This window comes from Hippocampus bargibanti, linkage group LG22 (genome assembly GCF_051943395.1).
Source record: "Hippocampus bargibanti isolate YZ-2025 linkage group LG22, ASM5194339v1, whole genome shotgun sequence".
In the NCBI taxonomy this organism is placed as follows: domain Eukaryota; kingdom Metazoa; phylum Chordata; class Actinopteri; order Syngnathiformes; family Syngnathidae; genus Hippocampus; species Hippocampus bargibanti.
The window spans coordinates 7,971,412-7,993,572 of record NC_142755.1 but is presented as its reverse complement, the minus strand read 5'-3'; the positions used below and the strand labels follow the sequence as shown (position 1 = coordinate 7,993,572).

At 44.6% G+C, this 22,161-nt stretch overlaps 2 protein-coding genes across 5 annotated transcripts; one reads left to right on the top strand and one right to left on the bottom strand.

Annotated features, from left to right (window-relative positions):
- Positions 1-691: 691 nt before the first annotated feature.
- rab3ip (RAB3A interacting protein (rabin3)) lies at positions 692-14,330 on the bottom strand. 4 transcript variants are annotated; one of them, XM_088988374.1, is made up of 12 exons: positions 13,891-14,315; positions 12,022-12,144; positions 11,202-11,380; positions 10,948-11,125; positions 7,908-8,003; positions 5,844-5,921; positions 4,566-4,775; positions 4,352-4,480; positions 4,147-4,259; positions 3,400-3,499; positions 3,244-3,313; positions 692-1,397 (listed from the first exon to the last, which is right to left on the bottom strand). In XM_088988374.1, exons 2-12 carry the CDS (start codon positions 12,112-12,114, stop codon positions 1,318-1,320), a joined length of 1,326 nt encoding a protein of 441 aa, XP_088844500.1. In that variant the 5' UTR covers positions 12,115-12,144; positions 13,891-14,315; the 3' UTR covers positions 692-1,317. The 4 variants fall into 4 exon arrangements, with proteins under 4 accessions (XP_088844500.1, XP_088844499.1, XP_088844501.1 ...); XM_088988373.1 differs by having other exon boundaries at positions 692-1,400; positions 13,891-14,312; XM_088988375.1 differs by having other exon boundaries at positions 692-1,400; positions 11,202-11,353; positions 13,891-14,293.
- A 1,059-nt stretch (positions 14,331-15,389) lies between these two features.
- On the top strand, positions 15,390-22,030 carry proser2 (proline and serine rich 2). Its single transcript, XM_088988351.1, has 4 exons — positions 15,390-15,866; positions 17,983-18,170; positions 18,556-18,874; positions 18,951-22,030. Exons 2-4 carry the CDS (start codon positions 18,108-18,110, stop codon positions 20,330-20,332), a joined length of 1,764 nt encoding a protein of 587 aa, XP_088844477.1. The 5' UTR covers positions 15,390-15,866; positions 17,983-18,107; the 3' UTR covers positions 20,333-22,030.
- Positions 22,031-22,161: the final 131 nt, after the last annotated feature.

Below are 22,161 nucleotides of genomic sequence, written 5' to 3'. Positions count from 1 at the left end.
ATCTACATGTTCGCTAAATTGCTCGCTAGCTATTAGCTGTCAAGCTGGCTGGCTGTTAGCTGTCTAGCTACCGATTAGCAATTTCTTAGCTATCCATTAGCTTTCTATCTATTTGAGTTATTCCGGGTTGAGTGAACGCTGGCGCATGTGACTGCCACTGCTCACCCACTGAAAAACTTTTCCTGTGACTCTAAAGTGACCTTGAGAGTTTTGAAAGGCACTTATAAATGAAAGGTATTATTATTATGATTATTATGAAAAACCCAAAATAACAAATATGAAAATGTGAGCAGCGGCAGCCACACACGTCAGCCACTTAACCCGGAATAACTCAAATAGATAGAAACCTAGCGAGCTAGCTAATGCATAATAATAATCATAATAATGATAATAATGCATTTCATTTATAAGCCCCTTTCAAAACTCTTACATAGCTAATAGATAGCCAAACAGATAGGTAGCTAGATAGGTTAGATAGGCAGCCAGCTCGCTAGCCAGCGAGATAGCTAGCTAGATAGCCAGCTAGTTAATTCCTAAATTATATGGGTCTGGAGTATGACGCTCTTAAAGTCGTTCGTTGTTAGCGAATGGAAAATAGATTCCGTCAAATCGGGAATTTGAAACGTGAAAGATATAGCGTTGACATTTGTATCCCTTATACGACACAATCACAGAAATTTAGCAACGGGTCGTATGTTTTTTTCCCCATTTATTTCATCGTGAGAGAAAAAGGCACTCAACCAAAGTGGGAAACAAATGAGTAACATTGACTTTGAATGACAAAGATAGTTCAATTCACTTGAGCAAATTTACTAAAGTTTACAGTCGCACGTGCACACAGAAAAAAAAACAAAACAAAAGATCAAGGGAAGTGGATGGGAAGGATAACCATTGCAAACAACCTTCAGAATGTTACGTGGCTTAGTGTTTGTTGTTTAACACATGACAAGAGAAATAAACATTTTTCACCAAGTGAAAAAAAAAATGATTGTTGTACCGGACGAAGGCCACCTTTCAAAATTGGGAGTCGTCATAATGTGACATAACAGCGCTTGCAAAATTCCAGGGGATGGAAAGTTGCAATTGTTTTGAATCAACTTATTTCATCATTATTTAGATAACTTTCCAAGCTGGAAACCATTTCCATAGGGTCTATTAGTCTTCATATTTATTTATTTATTCATTTATTTATTTATGTATTTATTTATTTATTTATTCATTTATGTATGTATCTCTGCCAAGTGTTTGGTTTGACGACAAACAAATGCAGAAAAGTGGGTTGATCAATCGACGGGCGCCCAGAAGCCAATCAGTCAGTCACAGGTTGTCTTTAAAGTAGCCCAGCTTGGCCAAGGACATCTCCCGGCGCAGCTGCATCACCTCCCAGAACATCTGTTCTGCTAAACAAACACATAGAAAGTCAGGCTATTCCCACGAGTTGTCACGCTAAAATTTATTGATTTAAAGTGTCATGCAAAAGCCAAAGAAAAAGTGCAATATGCACTGTGTTTATATAATAAATAATAATACATTTCACTTCTAAGTGCCTTTAAAAACTCTCAAGGTCACTTTTCCGTCACAGGATACGTTTTTCTGTGGGTGGGCAGAGGCAGCCACACACGCCAGCGTTCACTCAACCCGGAAGTAAGTCAAATACATAGAAAGCTAGCTAGCGAATAGATAGCCAATAGATAGCTATTAGATAGACAGGGAGCTAGGTAGCCGCATAACTAATACAGTGGGACCTCAGTTTACGAACACCTTGCCTTACAAATGTTTCGGTTTACGAACATTAAGTTTAAGGAAAATTAAACCTTGGAATACGCAGTACTTTTCGGGATACACATGGAGCGCCGCCCCACCATGGCTGGCGAAGTAATCTTCGGCAGAAGAAGACCAAAGCACATGACTGAACAGCGCCCCAGCCAGCCTAACTTTTTACACCCCCTTTCACTGAGTGCACACGTCGATCGTCTTCACGGATTTTTTACAGATACTTTTGCTGTTATGGGACCGAAAAAGACCCCACCACAGGTTCGTGTTCAGCCAAAGAAGACAAAAAACAAAATTACAGTCGAGGAGAAGAAGGAAATCATTGAGAAACACGAACGAGGTGTGCGTTTGTCTGATTTAACAGCCCAGTACCAATATGCTAAGTTGGGTATTGCTAAAAGTGTTCCCGTGCTGTCAAAGTAACGGTCTGGGGCAATAGAAGAGGTTGAAAAACTTCTGTGAATTTGGATAAAGAAAAGCAGCTAGCCGGCGACAGCGTGAATAAAAGCAATTGTATCTGAGAAAGCACGGCAAATTCACTCTGATATCGTCATGCGGCAACCTGGAAGTTTGCTGTTTATTGATGCAAGGGATCAGCCCTCGAAAAGGTGACAGAAGAAGGCTACGTTCCTCAGCAAGTATTTAATGCAGATGAGACTGGCCTTTTTTGGAAACCGGACTTTCACAACACAGGAAGAGAAGTCTGAATCCCATTCCATCAAGCCATCAACGACCATCACAAAGGTAAATAAAAGGACTTTATTTTACAGTACAGTTTATTTCTTTAACTACAGTCCTTATGGAATGCGACTCCTTTCAAACAGCAATTCTCTCCGACCTGCCACTCCATTCCATCAAGCCATCAACGACCATCACAAAGGTAAATAAAACGACTTTATTATACAGTGCAGTGTATTTCTTTCATTACAATACAATAGCACATTTATTATACAGGTATATTGGTTGTAGTTTTAAGGCTTATTTAGTTGAAAATTATATTTTACGGAGACCCGGGAACGGATTATTCTCATTTTAATGGTTTCCTATGGGAAATTAATTTTTGGTATACACACTTTTCGCCTTACACACTCTGTCTGGGAACCAATTAAGTGCGTAAGCCAAGGTCCCACTGTAGGTAGCCAGCGAGCCAGGCAGATAGATAATAGATAGCCAGCTAGGTAGCTAGCCAGTAGATAGCTGATAGATAGAAAGCTAGCTAGCTAATAAGGTCAAAGTGAATCAAACATTAAAAAAAAGTCTACCTCCTCATAAATAAATAAATACATACATACATAAAATGGATACATAATAAAACAAATAAATAAGTAAATAAAAATGAATAGAAAAATAAATACATAAACACAAAGACATAAATAAATACATCATGACATAAATCCGCAAATAAACAGATATATAAAACAAATCAAATGTATGACAATAAAATAAATAAACGGCAGGTATGCGTCTTACCGTCCTGCTGTTTAACAAGCCCCTGGTGGATGTAACGAATGTATGTGAAGAAATTACACACCGCCGTGATCTGACACACAAACAAACGAGCAATGACAATTGTCGTCATTTTGCCTTTTGGAAGGGTGACATTTTTTTTGTTTTCATCATACTCACTCTGTATCGGCTGTATGGGGACACAAAGTAGTAGTTGGACGAGTCCCCAAACTTAATTCTGTGCTTGCAGGTTTTGGTCTGACCGCTCAGGGCGCACTTCCTGTCAGAGAAACACGCGTTGTTGAGTGGACAAAACGTTAGCTATTGGATAGATAGCCAGCTAATAGCCAATAGACAGCCAAAAATGTTGGTTTATTCAAGCTGTAACTTGTTTGCTGTCTGTTAACTGTCTATTTGTGATTAGCTAGCTAGCTAGCTAACTATTTAGCTATCTATTGGAGAGATAGATAGCTAATATCCAATAGACAGCCAAAAATATTACTTTATTCAAGCTGTAACTTGTTTTCTGTCCGTTAATGGCCTGGGGGCTGTCTATTTGCGATTAGCTAGCAAGGTGACTCTAGCTATCTATTGGATAGCTAGCTAGCTAGCTAATAGCCAATAGACAGCCAAAACTGTTGGTTTATTCAAGCTGTAACTTTTGCTGTCTGTTGGCTGTCTATTTGCGATTAGCTAGCTAGCTAACTATCTAGCTATCTATTGGATAGATAGATAGATAGATAGATAGATAGATAGATAGATAGATAGATAGATAGATAGATAGATAGATAGATAGATAGATAGATAGATAGATAGATAGATAGATAGATAGATAGATAGATAGATGTAAAGTGACTTTGAGAGTTCAGAAAGGCGCTTCCAAATGAAATGTATTATGATAATTATAATAATGATGATGATGATTACTTTGGTCCACCACACTCGACGGCAGAGGCTTTGACGACGGGCAACGGCTGGAAGCCCACCGGCTCCACGCTGAGTGTGTTCTGCTCCACCGATTCCAAGATGGACGAACCCAGCTGAGGAAAAGAGGCGGGAAAATAGGAACAAAATGGAGGGAAGTGTCACGGAGGACAAGCAACGGGATTTGCTTTGAGGTGGCTGAGGTTACCTCGCTTTTGTTGAAGGTGAGGCACGGGTAAATGTCCTCGCGGTAAACTCGTTCCAGGAAGCGACATCGGCGGTCCAGCGTGGGCTCCTCCTTCCACGCCTTGAACTCGCTGAACAGCTGCGCGTCCGCCTGCGACGAGAGCGCGACGCCGTGACGCGGCGGCTTTTTTTTTTGAGGGGGGGGCGGGGCGGTTAAGCGTTGCGGCCCCTCGCACCTCTCGACACTCTCGCACAATGGGCTGCGTGGCCGAGGCGTCGGCCTGCGTTCCCAAAATGGCGGAGGAGGTGCTCTTGTTCCTGCTGTGACCCTTCCGGAAGGGGGCTTTCCCGCCGACGCCCATGGCGGGGAGCTCGCCCACGGGAGACGTAGGCGAGGACAGGACCAGCGTCTTCAGGGCCTGCACCTCCGCCTGCAGGACGTCAATCTGACCGGGAATAGGGCAACAAGAGGACAAGACTCGTGGCTATCGCGTACCTGTCAACCTGCAGGACACCGAGAACTTGCTAACGGCTCAAGTTTTCCTTACTTACAGAGGAAAAAAAATTATGTATCATAATAATAATGTAAGCAAAAAAAGTATAACAACGTACTATTTCATTGCGCAACTTTATGAAGAAAAATTTCACATGTCTGTGTAAACTCTCAATCGTACAGGAATGGTCCATCGCTGAAAAGGTTTCTTCGGCCGTCATCTGTACTTCTTTAAAGGTGTCGGACGTTTTGCTTCTCATCCAAGAGGCTTCATCAGCAAACTAAAATTTGCTGAGAGTTTTGGCCCTTTCTATTCTCTACTGTCCAGAGGTGGTGAAGTAATCTATTACCTAGCTAGCTCGCTATCTTTCTATCTATTTGAGTTACTTCCAGGTTGAGTGAACGCTGGCGCATGTAGTTGACGCTGCTCAACCGCAGAACAAATATCCTGCGACTGTAAAGTGTCTTTGAGAGTTTTGAAAGGTGCTTAGAAATGAAATGTATTCTTATTACTGTATCTATTAGCTAGCTAGCCAGCTTTCTATCTATTTGAGTTACGTCCGGGTTGAGTGAACGCCAGCGCGTGTGGCTGCCGCTGCTCACCCGCAGATAAAATATCCTGTGACTGTAAAGTGTCCTTGAGAGTTTTGAAATGCGCTTGTAAATGAAATGTATTCTTATTCTTATCGTAATCAGTGTAGCTTCAGGAAATAGTCCTCTGCTCCCCCCAACCTATATAAGAGCAGGGACCTATCATAGCAGAGGTCTGGCACCGCCACCTCTGGACAGTAGGGATATATTTCTATAGGGCCAGAGCGACCAGCCAAATTTTTAGTCCGCTGACGAAGCTTTTCGGATGGGAAACAAAAGGTCCGACACCTTCAAAGAAGTACAGATAAGGGCTTAAGAAACCTTATTATTGATTACTGCTCATATTGAACGACCCAAACTGAATTGAAAATATCTCAACCTTATATTGAACAACGTTTGCGTTGACAGCTATGCTATGGGGTGCGCTCACCTTGCCCAAGGCTTCTTTCAGCTGCTTCTCGGCGTTGGCCTGCTTGACGTTAGCTTCCCGCACCATCCCGTGGGCCTCCTGAAAGGTCACAAGCGCAATACAGCGCCACATTAATTGCACCCGTTGCCAGGAAGGCCGTCGCCATAGTGATTTCACCTTGGTGTTAAGGAGCCACGTTGAGCCGAGCCGAGGAGTTTGGTTTGCACATGCCGCCGCCATATTGGCACATGCTAGCGTCAAGGCACTTTGTTGAAGTGAGTTCAGATTTTCATTTGGCCCAAAATAGCATTTGACACCTTGTGGGGTGTATCGCAACATGAGACTTTGCTCTTCTTGGGTCAAGACCGCTCAAAAGATCAGCCGCCCCTCAAAAAAGTCCTCTGGGCACATTAACTCATTCACTGCCATTCACAAATTTATTCGGGAATTGAAAACATGATGTTGTTCGGGTTTTGTTTTTTCTTGTCTGGGTGCCGATAAAGCACTGGCCATGGCCTCTGGCAAAGTTTCTTTCCCTTCCACAAGGGGGCAGCATTTCACTTTTGTCCATGTTAGCTCTTTGTTTTAGATTCAGCTTTTGTTAAAGCCCTATATAGTAAATATATTGCATTGTATTTTGGACAGCTGCCCTCATTTCAAGTTCATATAACTCCAGACCCATATAATTTAAGAATTAAGTCTTTTTTCTGATGAAAGAAGAGAGTCCAAGGTTTCTGAGGCTGCATTGAATGTTGATGTAGTCCTAAAACACAATATTCTGTTGGTTCTGGAATTCGAGTGACAATGACCAAAAAATCCAGCCCACTCCAGTGCCAGGGTTTTTGTCATTGTCAATTGAATTCTAGGACCCACTGAATAGAGACTTTTAGGAATACAAAAAACATGAAATACAGGGTTAGAAACCTTGGACTCTCTTCTTTCATCAGAAAAAAAAGAGTTAATTCCTAAATTACATGGATCTGGAGTTAGATGAGCTTGAAATGAAAGTGGCTGTTCCAAATACAATGCAATACATACATATTGGTCGATACAGTGATAGCTCAGCTCTCAAACTTAATTGGTTCCCAGAAAGTGTGTGTCAGGCAAAAAGTTTATTTTTGGTTTTATTTAAAAACATTTATTTCCCATAAGAAACCATTACAATGAGAATAATCCGTTCCCAGGTCCCCATAAAACATAATTTTCTACTAAATACGCCTTAAAACTACACAAAATATACCTTATTTTATGTATAATAAATGTGCTATTGTATTGGAATTAAAGAAATAAACTGTACAGTATAATAAAGTGGTTTTATTGACCTTTGTGATGGTCGTTGACGCTGTTGCCTCTTGATGGTATCCGAGTGAAGTTGCCTCCGTGGCCCTGTTCGACTGCGTGGTTCGGTGTTCATCCTCAGAAAAGTAGTCCGCCAGCCACCGTGGCACCGTGCGGTTTGGTTCGTCCGCCAAAAACTACTTCATCAGCCAAGACTATATGCTCGCGAATTTAATGTTTGTGAGGTGAAAAGTTCGTGAGCTGAAGCGTTCGTATGCGGAGGTATCACTGTAAAGCGCTTTAACAACAGCCGAAGCGGGAACAAAGCGCTAAAATGGTAAAAAAGCAAATGCTGCCCCCTTATTGAAAAGAAAAAAAATTGCCAGAGGCCATGGGCATCGCTTTATCGGCACCCAAGCATGAAAATACAAAACCCGAACAAATTTGAGATGGGAACTCTATGTCATCTTTTCAAATCTCGAATAAATTTGTGAATGGCAGTGAATGAGTCACGTTAATGGAGTTGCTTGTTCTGTCGACACAAGGGGAGACAAGCCAGTGTCTTACTGTGCCGGTCCCAAGCCCAGATAAATACAGAGGGTTACGTCAGGAAGGACGACGTAATCCAGGGTAAAAGTTAGGCCAAAACAAACATGCCAATCAAACCTCTCGAGATGGAAAAGGAAAAGACCAACACGCCAACGGGAAAGACAACTAATGCTACTGTGATAACTTCCAGTCAAAAGGACAAAATGGAGACGGCGAGACAGACGGACGGGAAGGGGACGGGGGAGGTGGCGCACCGACCTGGAAAAGGCTGGCGGTCAGCTCCTCTAGCTCCTGGCCCAGCTGATCTCGCACTTTTGACAACCTTTCACATTCCTCATCCTTCAACAGCAATTCCTTACACGCCAGCGTGCAAACACACACAAGCACGCACACGCACGCACGCACACACACACGGGACAACACGCAGCCAATCGTGATCAAATCAAACATGACAACAAAGACATGAAGGAGAAACAAAAAAGAAACTTGAGTTGCATCCTGCGTGATATCAACATCAAATCCACTTCAAGGACAACCGACACCTCCGCCCGCTCAAGTTGCGTCCATAATTTGTAACATGGCTTCAAATGACTTCTACTGAGCACATTTGACAAAGATTCCACGGCATCTAGCTAGATTTTACCTTTTAAGACTCGCGCTGAATATTCAGGACGATGCCTGACGTAACGTCACTGAAGGAACGACCCTGACCGAGAAAGCGACACACAATGCATTTTGGCTACTTTGTTTGCTCTAAAAACTTTGTGTTGATCCGTGTCGATGGCGAAATTAGAAGGAAAAAACATCAATAACGCCATGGTGAATCGTTGTGTGTTGCACCAAGACTATTATTTGATACTAGTTGACACAAATTCCCAGCAGACAAATCAGCCCATTTCCAACGGAGCTTGTGCGCCATCTTGTGCATTTTATGGGCGCTACATTGGAGTCCAGACGGCTCAAATTGATCCGGAAGGACTACTTTAATTGATTGCAAACATGTATGCTTTCCTCTTCAGAACTATTTGAATCATTTTCATAACTGGATGAGTTACGAGAAAGCATCTTCTCCCAATCTGAAGCCATTGTTTGGATTCTGGAGCAAGGCAAGACGTCCTGGTGTGACGTCACGAACCTCTCTGAGGTCATTTTGAAGTTGTTTTGGGACACGCCAAGTCATTTTGATTGGTGTTTTGCATTTGACAAAAAATATCAGCCTGCGTGTTTTGGGTATTTCAGATGCTATAAAACGTTTTTTTGATGTCATTTAGGGCACAAAAAAAATGGTGTCGGTTATCCTTTAAGACAAATGGCTCGGGAGCATCAAATGTTGCAAAAAGAACCATGAAGAAGAGGCTCAGTCAGGGAAGCAAAATAAATAAAGACATCCATAAAAAGATCACAATGTGCATGTTGGATGACAAAAATCCAATTAACTCATTCACTGCCAGACACAAATTGATTCGGGAATTGAAAATATGACGTAGAGCGCCATTCCTAAATTTGTTCGGGTTTTGTTTTTTTCATGCTTGGGTGCCGCTAAAGCGCTGGCCATGGCCTCTGGCAATGTTTTTCCCTTTCCACAAGGGGGCAACAGTTCCCCTTTTTTCAATGTTAGCACTTTGTTACAGCTTCAGCTGTTGTTAAAGCGCTATATAAACCAATATGCATGTATTCCATTGTATTTTGGACAGCCGTCCTCATTTCGAGCTCATATAAGTCCAGACCCATTTAATTTAGGAATTAACATTTTTTTCCTGATGAAAGAAGAGAGTCTAAGGTTTCTTATGCGGAATTGAATCCCAAAACTCAATAATAATTATAATAATAATAATAATAATAATAATAATAAAACATTTAATTTATAAGCGCCTTTCAAAACTCTCAAGGTCACTTCACAGTCCCCGGATTGGTTTTTCTGTGGGTGAGCAGCGGCAGCCACATGCGCCAGCGTTCACTCAACCCAGAATAACAGATAGAAAGTTAGCTGGCTAGCTAATACATAGTCTATAGATAGCCAGCCAGATAGCTAGCTAGATAGCTAGTCAGCTAATAAATAGATAGCTAGATAGGCAGCCAGCTAGCTAGAGAGCTAATAGATAGCAAATAGATAGCTAGCTAGATAGCCATCTAGATAGCTAGCTGGCTAATAACTTCTTCTTTTCCGTTGGGCTTTTCCCTTGACGGGGTCGCCACAGCAAATCAGCGTCCTCCATCTTGAGAGGTTTGATCCGCATGTTTGTTTCGGCAAAGCTTTTCCATCGGATGCCCTTCCTGACACAAGCCTCTGTATTTATCCGGGCTTGGGACCGGCACAAGAAGACTTATGTCCCTTTGTGGCTACAGAACAAGTGACTCGCTCAGTAAAAGGCTCCCAAACACAAAATGGTCATCGGCACAGCAAGTATTTATTTGTTTATGTATTTAATTATTTATTTGTTTATCTATCTATTTATTTATTTAATAGGCTGTTTATATGCTTATGTATGTGTTAATGTATGTATCCATTTATTTGTGTGATTATTTATTTGTTTATCTATTTTTGAGAGAGTATTTTATCCTACATTTAGGAATTTTCTTTTCTCTGAAGCCAAATGGCAGCGATTCTGGGAATAAGCCCGCCATTTGGGAGCACTGTGAGATACTTGTTTGGTGGTGCGTTTGTGTGGTGATATTTTCTGTGAAATTTGCCGTTTGGCCAATAAAAAAAACAAACTAAAACATTGGGCCAGACAATCACTTGGACTAGCGCCGACGTCCTCTCTGTGGGAAGTCTTCAGAGTGAGGAAACCATTGATCAAGGTGAGCTTGTATTCTGCCTCCCTGAATGTGGGACCTTCCACAATGGATAAAATAATATTAAAAAAAAATAATAACAATAATGTTATGTTTAACACAACAATATAGTTGCTGTGTCGACGACCAAGCCTTTAATGGTCCCAATACGAATAACTAGCTAGCAATAACTAATAACTAGCTAGATAGCTTATAGATAGCAAATGTATAGCTAGCCTGGTAGCCAGATAGCTAGCTAATAGATAGCAAATAGAATGACTTTAGAAGAAATACATGAGTTTCTCAAAGTAAGTGGAACAGTTGAACATTCTGTGGGTCCTACAATTTGAGTGACAATGACAAAAACCCTGGCACCGGAGTGGACACATTTTTGGCAGTGAATGAGTTAATCATGGAAAAATGGCTAGCGTGAAATCACATAAACACACACACACGCGCGCACGCACCCGTACGCACACATACGCACCAGCGATTGCCCGAATGAGAGTGGGCTCATGCTCACCCTCTGCGCTTTGGTCAGCTCGTCCTTGAGGCGCTCGTATCCCTTCTCCCGCACTTCCATCACGGACGGGCTGCGCAGGCGGGAAAAACTGTCATTCAGGGCGCCGCATTCACCGGCGTCGTCGCCCGACGGGAAGTCGCCCTCAAGCCCGCTCGCGACAGCCTCCGGGCCCTGCACGCTGGACACGCCGGGTGTACAATTTGACATGCGGGTATCCGCGTCGCGTCTCGGCAACGCGGGCGCCAAACGCTCACCTGCCATTGCGGGCGTGCGTGGGCGTGGCGTAGACGGGTTGGGTGGGGAGCAGGTCGGCACGCAATGGCGAACGCAGCCCGGGAGGCGGCGCCCCCAGAGAGTGCGTGCGGTACAGGGACGTGCAGGCGGAGGGGCGTTGCTCCGCTTGGTTCTGCGGACACAACGACGGCGCCGACGGCTCAACCGGTGGCGCGCCTTTTTCTATAGTTTCGGCATTTTGATCGGCATGTGACTTAAAGGACAACCGACGCCTCCAAACAAGTTGCGTCCATAATCTGTAATAGCACTTCAAATGACTTCTACTGACAGTGTATTTTACAAAGATTCCACGGCACGTAGCTAGATTTGACGTTTTAAGAGTCACGCTGAATATTCAGGAAGTCTTGTTTTCAAATTGGTGACGATTCCAGAAGTGACGTCACTGAAGGAACGCCCCTGGCCAAGAAAGCGACACACAATGTGTTTTGGGTACTTAGTTTGGTCTAAAAACTTTGTGTTGATCTGTGTTGATGGCGAAATTAGAAGGAAAAAACACCAATAACGCAAGAACTCTCTGAAGCCATTGTTTTCATTCTGGAGCAGGGCAGTGTGTGACCAATAGTGACGTCACGAACAAGGGGGTGGGTCTTTCTGAATCTCCCCCGTTTCAAGCTCATTTGTGGCAGTTTTGGGACACTTTAAGTCATTTTTATTGGTGTTTTGCATTTAACTAAAAATATCAGCCTGCGTGTTTTGGCTATTTTAGGTTATAAAATGTTTTTCTGATGTCAGTTAGGAAAAATGGTGTCGGTTGTCCTTTAATGGGTCGGCCGTCAATACCTGCAGCAGGTCGGGCGTGGTGGGTGACGCCAGGTTGACCTCATGGAAGCCTTCCAGCGTTTCGGCGTTACTGGGAGCGCTGCTGCAGGCCATGGCGACTGCTCTTCTGGCTCATCCTTCACGCTGATCGTCGGTACAGAAAAGGAAAAAGGGCAACGGCAAGTTACATACACCTCATGCCACGAGTGTGAATGAAGCTCATACAGGTACAGTGATACCTCAGATTCCGAACGCTTTAGCTAACAAACCTTTCACTCGACGAAAATTAAATTTGTGAGGATATAATCTTGGCAGACTAACAGGTTTTCGGGAAACACACGGAGCGCCAGTATGGCTAGCGGACTAGTTTTCAGCGGAAGTACACCAAACCACGCGGCCGATCAACGACACGGTGGCTGCCGGACTACTTTTCCACACCCGCTTTCTTTGAGTGCAGACGCAGTTTGTTATCAAGTGGAGTACTTTTGCTATGATGGGACCAAAAAGACCCCACTACAAGCTCGTGTTAAGCCAAAGACCACACAAAAGAAAATGACGGTCGAGCAGAAGAAGGAGATCATCAAGAAACAGGAACGAGGTGTGCGTTTGTATGACTTAGCGTCCCAGTACCAGTATGCTAAGTCGACCATTGCTACGTGTGGCTAAGGGTGCTTCTGCGTTGTTTAAGCAATGGTATCAGGTAATAGAAGAGGTTTAAAAGCTTCTGTTGATTTGGATTAATGAAAAGCAGCTTGCAGGGGACAGTTTGAGTGAGGGTATTATCGCTGGGAAAGCACGGCAACTTCACTCGGATATCATCAAGAGGCAACTACATCAACGGCCATCACAAAGGTCAATAAAACGACCTTATTATACACTACAGTTTATTTCTTTAATCACAACATAATAGCACGTTTATTCTACATAAAACGAGATATATTTTGTGTAGTTTTAAGGCTTATTTAGTATGTTTTATGGGGACCTGGAAACAGATTATTCTCATTTTTAATGGTTTCCTATGGGAAATGAATGTTTGGAAGAGGAACTTTTCGTCTTATACACACTTTCTGGTAACCAATCAATCTCGTAAACTTAAGTATCACTGTACATGGATCTCAAGCCAAAAGAAAAACAACAACAAGAAGAAGCTCAACGCCTTTCCACGGACATGTTGATAATTTCTGGCTCGGTCCATCACCATGGAAACGAGTCATTGAGTACTCGGGGTAACCAGACACCGATAAGGATGCTGGGTAAGGGATCCAGTAACTGGGTCACACGACTTGGGAGTTGCTCTCGACATGCAAATGGCGATATTTATTTTCTCGTTGAAAGAAGGAACTGTCAATAGATGCTGTCTGCAAATGTTTCACGATTTTCATCCAAATCCTTTGCTCGCCAGTTTCATGTCATGTCGAGTCACCTGAACGCACCAGATAAACAAGTCTTTAGCAACATGTTGTATAATTTTGTTTTCATTCTTCTTTGTTGTCTTGCAGTGACCTCTATCTATTCCAAAGACGTCTATAAATCAACAATTGTTCATTTGAATCCACTTAGCTCGAGGCTAAGCGTTAGCTAAGAGCTAAGATGCCAACTCCCTACTAGGACGGCTCACGTCACTTAGCGAATATCACAAACGCCAACAAAGTAACGACGCGTTCGTCTTTGTGTTTAAAGATGTTTGTATGTTGACAGTGTGGATATATAGTTTTTTTTCTCGTGAAAATAAACATAGTAGCTACGAAAACGTCGAGCAAACACGAGCTGTCAAACTGCATTTCCGGTAGCGGAAACACGCCAACCGTTGAGCTCATCAGCTAACTGGCAAAGCGAGCGTATTCCTGTCATTTCTCTTCTCTATTGCGGTGTAAATGTGAGTAGACTCACCATAGCGGCGCGTGGGCAGAAGCCGGGCGTCGAGCCACCTCGACTTGGGAATTCCAAGCCGACAAACGACCGTAGTTGGCGGCGATACGCTCCTTGACGCAGACCCTCAAGCCGGCGTAAATAAATCTTGGGCGGTGCGTTCAAAGACTGCTCGGAAGGCAACCGCACGTCTCGGAGACGCTTTTGAATAATACATTTCTTTATAAACGTCGGTGGATTCCGACAAAGACCATCAATTAACAATACCACGAGCAGTCATCCTAGCTTTACATTGATTAAAAACGTCATAAAATGTACACATTTTACCAAAAGCGAGCTGTGCATTTCACACCGAGGCCTTCGGTCCTGCTATGTCAGAATCAATTCGACCCTTAATAACTATTTTGTGATGATACAAGTCATGATATGAAGTCCAAGATGGCGCCCGAGTAGGCAGCTGTCAGCAAGTGCTCTCATGAACCTCTTTTTTGTTATTTTTGTCTTGTTTTTGTGTTTCTTTTGTCACTTTGTGGTGTTGTGCGTGGTGTGGAACAGATATGGATTGTTTTTCTGAATTTTTGGCCACAACATTCAACGCAGAAGAGACTGCTTAGTGGTTGCGCCTTTTCGGCAGCACGAATATGCCAGTACTATTTCTGAATGACTCTGTGTGTCTTTGTGGTGTTATATTAGTATTTGTTATGTATTTATTTTTGTTATTTTGACTTCAAGATGGCACCGCGAGAGTGGCTACCTTTCCAGCAGTTCATGTACATATATTGTTTTTTCTACTACTTTCATTCGTTTCATTTTCCTTTCATAACTTTGCTGCTGTGAAATGTAAATTTCTCCACTGCGAGACTCATAACGCTAATCCAATCCAACTTTGACTGTTGCTACAGCTGTGACTCGTATAAAAAATGGTGTTATTTACTACAAATCCACTAAAGGGTACCGTTAGCAAGAAAAACAGGCTTGCGAGAAGGCCTCGGTGTCGCCAACTTGAAATCTGATTATAATAATAATAATACATTTCATTTATAAGCGCCTTTCAAAACTGTCAAGGTCACTTTACAGTCACATGATACGTTTTTGTGGGTGAGCAGCGGCAGCCACACACGCCAGTGTTCACTCAACCTGGAAGTAACTCAAATAGATAAAAAGCTAGCTTGCTCGCTAATAGATAGCCAATAGCTTGCTAGTTAAATAGCTATCCAGCTAGATAGCTAATAAATAGCCATCTAGCTAGATAGCTAGCCAGCTAATAGATAGCAAATACAGGTAACCTCCGACTTACGACTGTAACGGTCGGAAATCGAAATGGTCCTAAGTTGAAATACATTCAAAATGTTTCATTACAATGTTTTACACACACACACACACACACACACACACACACACACACACACACACACACACACACACACACACACACACACACACACACACACACACACACACACACACACACACACACACACACACACACAGATTATGGAGGACTCCTCCAGGTCGATTTCTGACGTGTTCTGTTCCATGGGCAACATTTAATTGCCACGACGAGTCTGTGATTGTGATATATTTAGGCCAGCAAAGAAGGCCTTGCCGCGGCATTTGACGTATCACCGACGAGAACGGCCTCAGTTAGCGCTCCTTTTGCCCACAGTGTGGCGCCAGAGGCTAAAGGACCAACGACCTCAAATCATTTAGGCAGGGGATACTTCAAGGCATTACAAGGCAAGCCATCGAACGTTTTACGTTTTACACCCGAGAACAAACGAGGAACATTTCCTGGCAGCTTTCCCAAAACCACAAATTGGCTCAACTCTCCGCACGCGCTATGCAACAAATGGGCGGGACTTGTTGGGCCGCGTCATCAAATCAAGGTGGAGTCAGCAGGCGGCAACACAAGTGGGACTTCTTTCAGTGGGAAAAAAAAAAAATCTATTTCTCTCCTTCAAGATACTCTCACCAGGATGGATCCGAGACATTTAAAGGTAAATTGTCTTTCACTTATGGGCCTAATGATTTCTCGCCATTTTAGCCTCCGTGTTGATTCGAATTATTCGATTTTTTTCAATTTGTAGGATGTTGTCAGTTCCAATTGATGTTTATCAGCTCATTAATAATAATACATTTCATTTCTAAGCACCTTTCAAAACTCTCAAAACAACTTTACAGTCTCGGAATGAAACGTTTACTTCCATTTGTACATTTAAATGATATTGTGTCACTAACTGAAAGCAAAGGGAGGGAAAAAAAACACTTCATTTCTTGCTTTTGAATCCATTGAATACAAAAGTGTGCTCACAAACAGGGCAAAATTAAAAACGTTTTTGATATTTAGTTTGAAGGGGAGGGCAATTGTGTCTCATCTGAGATCATTTTAATACAATTTTAGACAAGTGAGCAACTTCATTGTAGTATTCTTGACGTGATGAGCTTGCTGAAAAGAGTATAGTAGCATTTAGTTGAATTAGACATTTTTCACGTATTTAAAAAAAAAAAAAAAAAAAAACACTCATTCACATTTGAAAACATGTCTTTCCATTCATTAACTCCACCACCTGACATTGATTTGGATGAGGAAATGTTAGTAAATGTCCATTTTGGTTGTGCTTGTTGATGTCAACGCTAACCGAAGCCATCAACCAACACAAAGAAGATTGGATGTACCTTTATTCGTCTCGCAGTGGAGACATTTACGTTTTCACAGCAGAAAAGTTATGAAAGGAAAGAAAGAAGTAGAAAAACAAAATACAGGAGCTGCTGGAAAGGCAGCCACTTTCAGTACCCTGATGATGATGATGATGATGATGATGATGATGATGAGAAGAAGCAGCAGCAATTGACGACGCAGCAACCGAGCCATATCGTCAGTCCAACATGTGTTGTTTTTCCAGAGGAATGCGCACTTGTGTAGTTTCGGGCTGAGGAGCCGGTCGAGCAGCTAGCTGCGTTAGTTCCGGATCAACAGGTCGGCCCAGCCGCCACGTTGTTGCTTCACGAGTCATACCAGCGCCGCCTTGGGCCCCAACTCGATTTACTCAGACACCGTGGCTCAAATGCAAACATTTCTTCCTGCGTTCGTGAGTGTGGTGACTGATTCCTGCCCCACCGGTGCTCCGCGGAGTCAAACGGAATGTACAAGAAAAACGAGTCACTTAGTGATCAAAGTCACCATTAGCATGAATGGTTTTCCGTTCCTCATCATTGGTAAAAATCCAACCAAGTGAGCGGAATGAAAATCAAATTACGCAAAGTTACTGCTAGCTCGCCTGCACACTGCTTGCACGCTTGCTGTTTGCTGCCTCGCAGAAGTAGAGTGATGCTAACGTTAGCTTGTGATAGTGCCACTGACATTCGACTGTTTCATCAATGGGATTGTTTCATTGCAAATTAGAATCTATCAAATTAGAACCTGTTCTCTCGACAAAGACAAATGCTTTCGGTCCATTCAACCTGATTTTTTTTGTACTCGTCTGCTTATTCAAAAGGGGCCGTTTCACTGTTTCGACTGCAACGGCACCTGAATCAGGATCATCCAATCAAAATGGTGCTTTCATGCCAACCAGCGTCAGTATCATCCAATTAAAATTGCGCTTTCTGCCAACACAAGCCGAAACAAAATGAACAGCAAAAAAGTGAGAATACAGGTAACATCCGACTTACGACCACCCATACTTATGACCACGACTTCCAGACCATTGAAAGCATTTTTTTTAGTTCTACGCCTGGCACCGCAACGTGCTAGCTAGTAGGACAAGTTTGGTTGGGCAGCCAGCATCTCACTCTCGCACAGCAATCGACCGTGCGATGGCACCAGCGGCGGGAGTTTGCCAGTTATTTAGCCTGCGAGTCTCTATGCAACATTTTGAATGGATTTCCACTTACGACCATTTTGACTTGAACGGAACTCGGTCGTAAGTCGGATGTTACCTGTATTTAGTTTTATCTGCTCATTCTGGTCTAAAAAGTCGTAAAATCCGCCGATCGGCGGAAAATTCTCATCCCTGGTGGAAGCACTCGTAAATGGAGGTAGCGCTGGCCGCTAACGCTGAAACCAAAAAAGCATTTGGGGTCTTACTTTTGTCCTTGTGGTCTCCTCTCCAGACAGAAGGAAGGAGATGATCCACTGACTCCTCGGAACGAGGAGCAGACATGATTTCGCTTCCGGCCTAGCGCCGACCCCAGAGAAGTCCAAAGCCCGGCCGAGCCCGTCGGCCCTCATCCTGGACATGGCCAACAATCCGCGGCCCTCCCGAGTCAACGGCGCGTTGGACCGGACCACCAGGCAACGGGTTGGTACGACGTGACAACATGTGTCACTCAAGTTAGTCTCCATTGGGGGGAGGGCTTGGGTGCCCTGTTCTGTCTTCCTATTGTCTAAACAATAATGGCGTCAGATGACCTGTGGCTGATGCAGGTTGTTTACACAAAACATGCAGTCACCACTCAGTGTGGGAAACACCTGCTTGACAACCTTCACACGCCTCGGGGACCGCGTCCATTAAGAGCACACGACGCCGCCCCAACCGGTTCCACCCCACTCCTAGTTGGGTGGCGAGCCACATCCCTGCGATATGATCGCAGACGCCGGCCGGGCGCGGTGCTCGCGTCTTCACCTCCTGCCGTTTTGGGCCGACCAAGTGACTGACGACGGGTCCATTTCATTGACCCCCGCAGGAGGAAGACACGCTGCGCTTCCTGAGCCCAGAGGAGAAGGAGTGCCTCCAGTTTTTTGAAGAGACCATCGGATCCCTGGAGAACAGCCTTGAAGAGGACGGGTTCAGGGCCGGACTGGTCAAGTCGCCAGCAAGCGGGAGCCGCCTTCTTGTTGTTGGCCACGAGATGGAGGGAGCGCCCGAAACCCCAGATCTGTATCGCGTGCACCCTATCACGGCCAGGCGTCTAAGCGCCAAAGACCAGGATATTATAGACCTTGTTCGGCCGGACCCGGACATGATGCTTGCCAAGTTACCGGCCTTCAAGCCTACCAGTCCAGGTACCGCATATATTTCCCGTGCTGTGAAAAATAATTTTAAACGGAGTCTTAGCATGTTGAATTTTGTTTCGTTCAGATTTCCAGAAAATGACAATGAGCCCCGAGAGCCACTTGGAATTCAAACCGAGACACGATCCTCCGCACCACTCCGCCGAATACGAGCTGACAGACGATCACTCCTACCATCCGGCTGGCTCCGTCCCCACCCCGGCTCTCATTGCCAAGAAGATAGCCGAGAACCAGGCGGTGGGTGCCTCCCACGCCTTGGCCTCGTTCCAGCGCCAGCGCAGCCAGGAGGAGGTGAAATGGCCAGCCCTCGACAGCGACCCCCCCACTAAACAGGGCCCCCCAACCTTGGCTAAGCCTACCAGATTGCCGGCCAACATCAGTCTGGTTATTGGCAACAGAGAGCCGCAGACTCAGCCGGGATCCGACGTCAACCTCCACGACAGGCGGGCCCTGATGCTGTCCAATCTAACGGCCGCACCCCAGGCTCTCCTTCTGGAGGATTCCAAGCCAAATTCGGTGCACAAGTTGCGAAACGCCCCTTCCCGCAGCACTTCCTTCAAGGACCCCACCCCCGAAAAAACCAGGATGGAAGCGCTGTCCAAGCTGGGTCTTGCCAGAAACCGTGACCTGTCAGGAGAGACGTTTGGCCACGACACCGTTGACACGCCAAGTCTGGAGAGCAGCCTCACAAGTCCTTTGGAGACCGGCCTTCGCCAAACAATGACCACCGTCCACGGGCCCGACTCCAAGGTCCCAACATCGCCACAAAGTCGGACCCCTGTCCAAAAGTTGGAGACCGTTCCTATCGAGTGCCCCAGAAAGCCTCCAGTGAGCCCACCGCATCTGGAGAAAACCATGGCGGCCGCGCCTCAGTCAGACATCATGTCGCTGGAACTGAACAGTTTTGGGGGCAAATCCATTGTGGTGGCGCCGGGTCCTTCGAAGAACGAGCCCACCATGCCCCTGACAGGCTCCGATGGCAAAGTCCTTCGATCCATGCTGGTGAATCCTAGTGAGTTCAACAGCTACGGAGGAAAGTCCAGAGTCCTGAACCCCGGAAACGGATCCGTGACCAGGAGCGACCTTCCCGACATCCTCAGCTCCCACATTGACGTCAATCAAAACGTGGCGGCCAAAGCCCAGCCTCTGCCTGCCAAGCTCAACAGCTACGGGGGTAAGAGCCGGACCATTAACCCATCGGTTGGGGTACAGCGCCCCGCGGACGGTCCAGGAAGGGCTTCAAAGGGGCCTCCCCCGACGCCTGCACCAAGAAACCCTCAGACTCTGCACCCCAACGCCCGCAAAGCTGCTGTGCCGAATGCCAAACAAAGATCCGCTGCCCCCATGTTTCGTCCCCAGGGAATCACCGTGCAGTTTTCCGGCCGCGGGGCAACCGAGGAATCTCGCAAGCAGGCACTGAAGAAACTCGGCCTGCTTAAAGAGTCGTGAGGTTCTTGGGCAACGCAGCGACTGGCGGCGCCTTCTTGGAACTGTTTCGTGCCTCTCCAAAGGTTAAGGTGTGACTACCGATAGCTTTGTACCTGGAGAAGGCAGACCAGAGCAGCCAGTTCTCCTTTCTTGGCAATTTAAAGACTGCTCTGATGACACGTTTCCTCATCTTTACAAAGGAAGCCTCGATTTTTACTGCTCCCTTTATCGACTTGGTTCTTTGTTATCAGCAGATTTTGGGACGAGAAAAGGTCTGAGGAGAGAAGCGCTCAAATTTTTGGCAGCCAAGTGTATATGGCTGAAGGGCAGACTTGTTCCCGGGGGGGTTATGTGACTGGGTGAGGTGGAGGTTATTTTTACTCGGCGGCCCAACCTCCGACACTAACCACAAACTTTGGAAGGCCTATTTTTTTTTCACTGTACAGAAGACATTTTGTACTATGTGCAGGGAACACCAAGGCGTTGTACTGCCACATTTGTCTTTCCGTTATTGGACCCCGTCCTGGCAAATCGGCAGTTGAGGACTATTCTACGGGCAACTCTATGCCAACCCATTTTCATGTACAGTGATACTTTGGTTTACGAACCCCTTGGCTTACAAACTTTTCGGTTTATGAACGTTACATTTATGAAAATTTTACCTTGGCATACAAACTTTACCTTGGCATATGACCTTTTTCGTACACGGAGCTGCCTCAATGAGTGATGTGTCGTTCGCGACCTACTGTTTTTTGTCCTCTATTCCCCGCCCCCAGTCTTCGGTTAAAGCCACGTGATTGGTCAAGAACACAGGAGTGAGGGGGGTTTAAACATTAAAGAGACAGGCAGACGCCAGTGAGAGTTTCAACTTTGATCGTTCAAAAGCAGTGTAGACTGCAAGGTTAAAATATCCCATCAATCAGGCTCCACAAACAACCCGCACAAGCTATCTGTACAATTGATGCAAAAAGCTATCAACCCAGCTAAACAGAACACAATTGATGAGGAACTAGATAAAATTATCACAGAGAAAGCACCTACAAGGGATCATTCCTCAAGATGGTGAAAGAAGAGGGCTACGTTCCTCGTCAAGTGTTTAATGCTGAGGAAACCGGCCACTCAATTCCATCAAGGCATCAACGACCATCACAAAGGTAAATAAAACAACTTTATTCTACAGAACAGTTTTATTTCTTTGATTATAATACCAGAGCACATTTATTAGACATTAAATAAGGTATATTTTGTGTAGTTTTAAGGCTTAGAAAATTTGAAAGTAGAAAATTATGTTTTACGGGGACCTGGGAACGGATTATTCTCATTTTAACGGTTTTCTATGGGAAATTAATTTTTGGGATTCACACTTTTCGCCTTACACACCGTCTGAACCAATTAAATTCGTAAGCCAAGGTATGACTGTATGTGCGTTTGTTTCTTTCAGACTCCGGTCACTGTAGTTAAGCTACAGTAACTAATGAAGGATATTTTGCGGGACATCACGCGGTTCCGCGCAAGTATTGCTTCTGCAGGAACTCGTGAATGTTTTTTCCAGACTCCGGTTTCTCTGTAGGGCATCTACAGATAGTATGAAGTGTTCAATCTATGGTGTGTACAGAGTCCTGTGGAAACGTAGATGGTGTTGACCGTACGTGGCAATCAATAAAGCAAATTGTAATCTCGTAGGTGACTAATAAAGAGTGCTTTGGATTGCCTGTGGAATGTAAAGAATGAGATGGGCGGGTGAAATTTTTCACCGGGCGTGGATGTGAAATATGCAAAACAGCAGACCAGTGTGAAGGAACGCCTCATGCATTAAGTGTTGATTTTTGGTCAATCGAAACTAAGTTCCA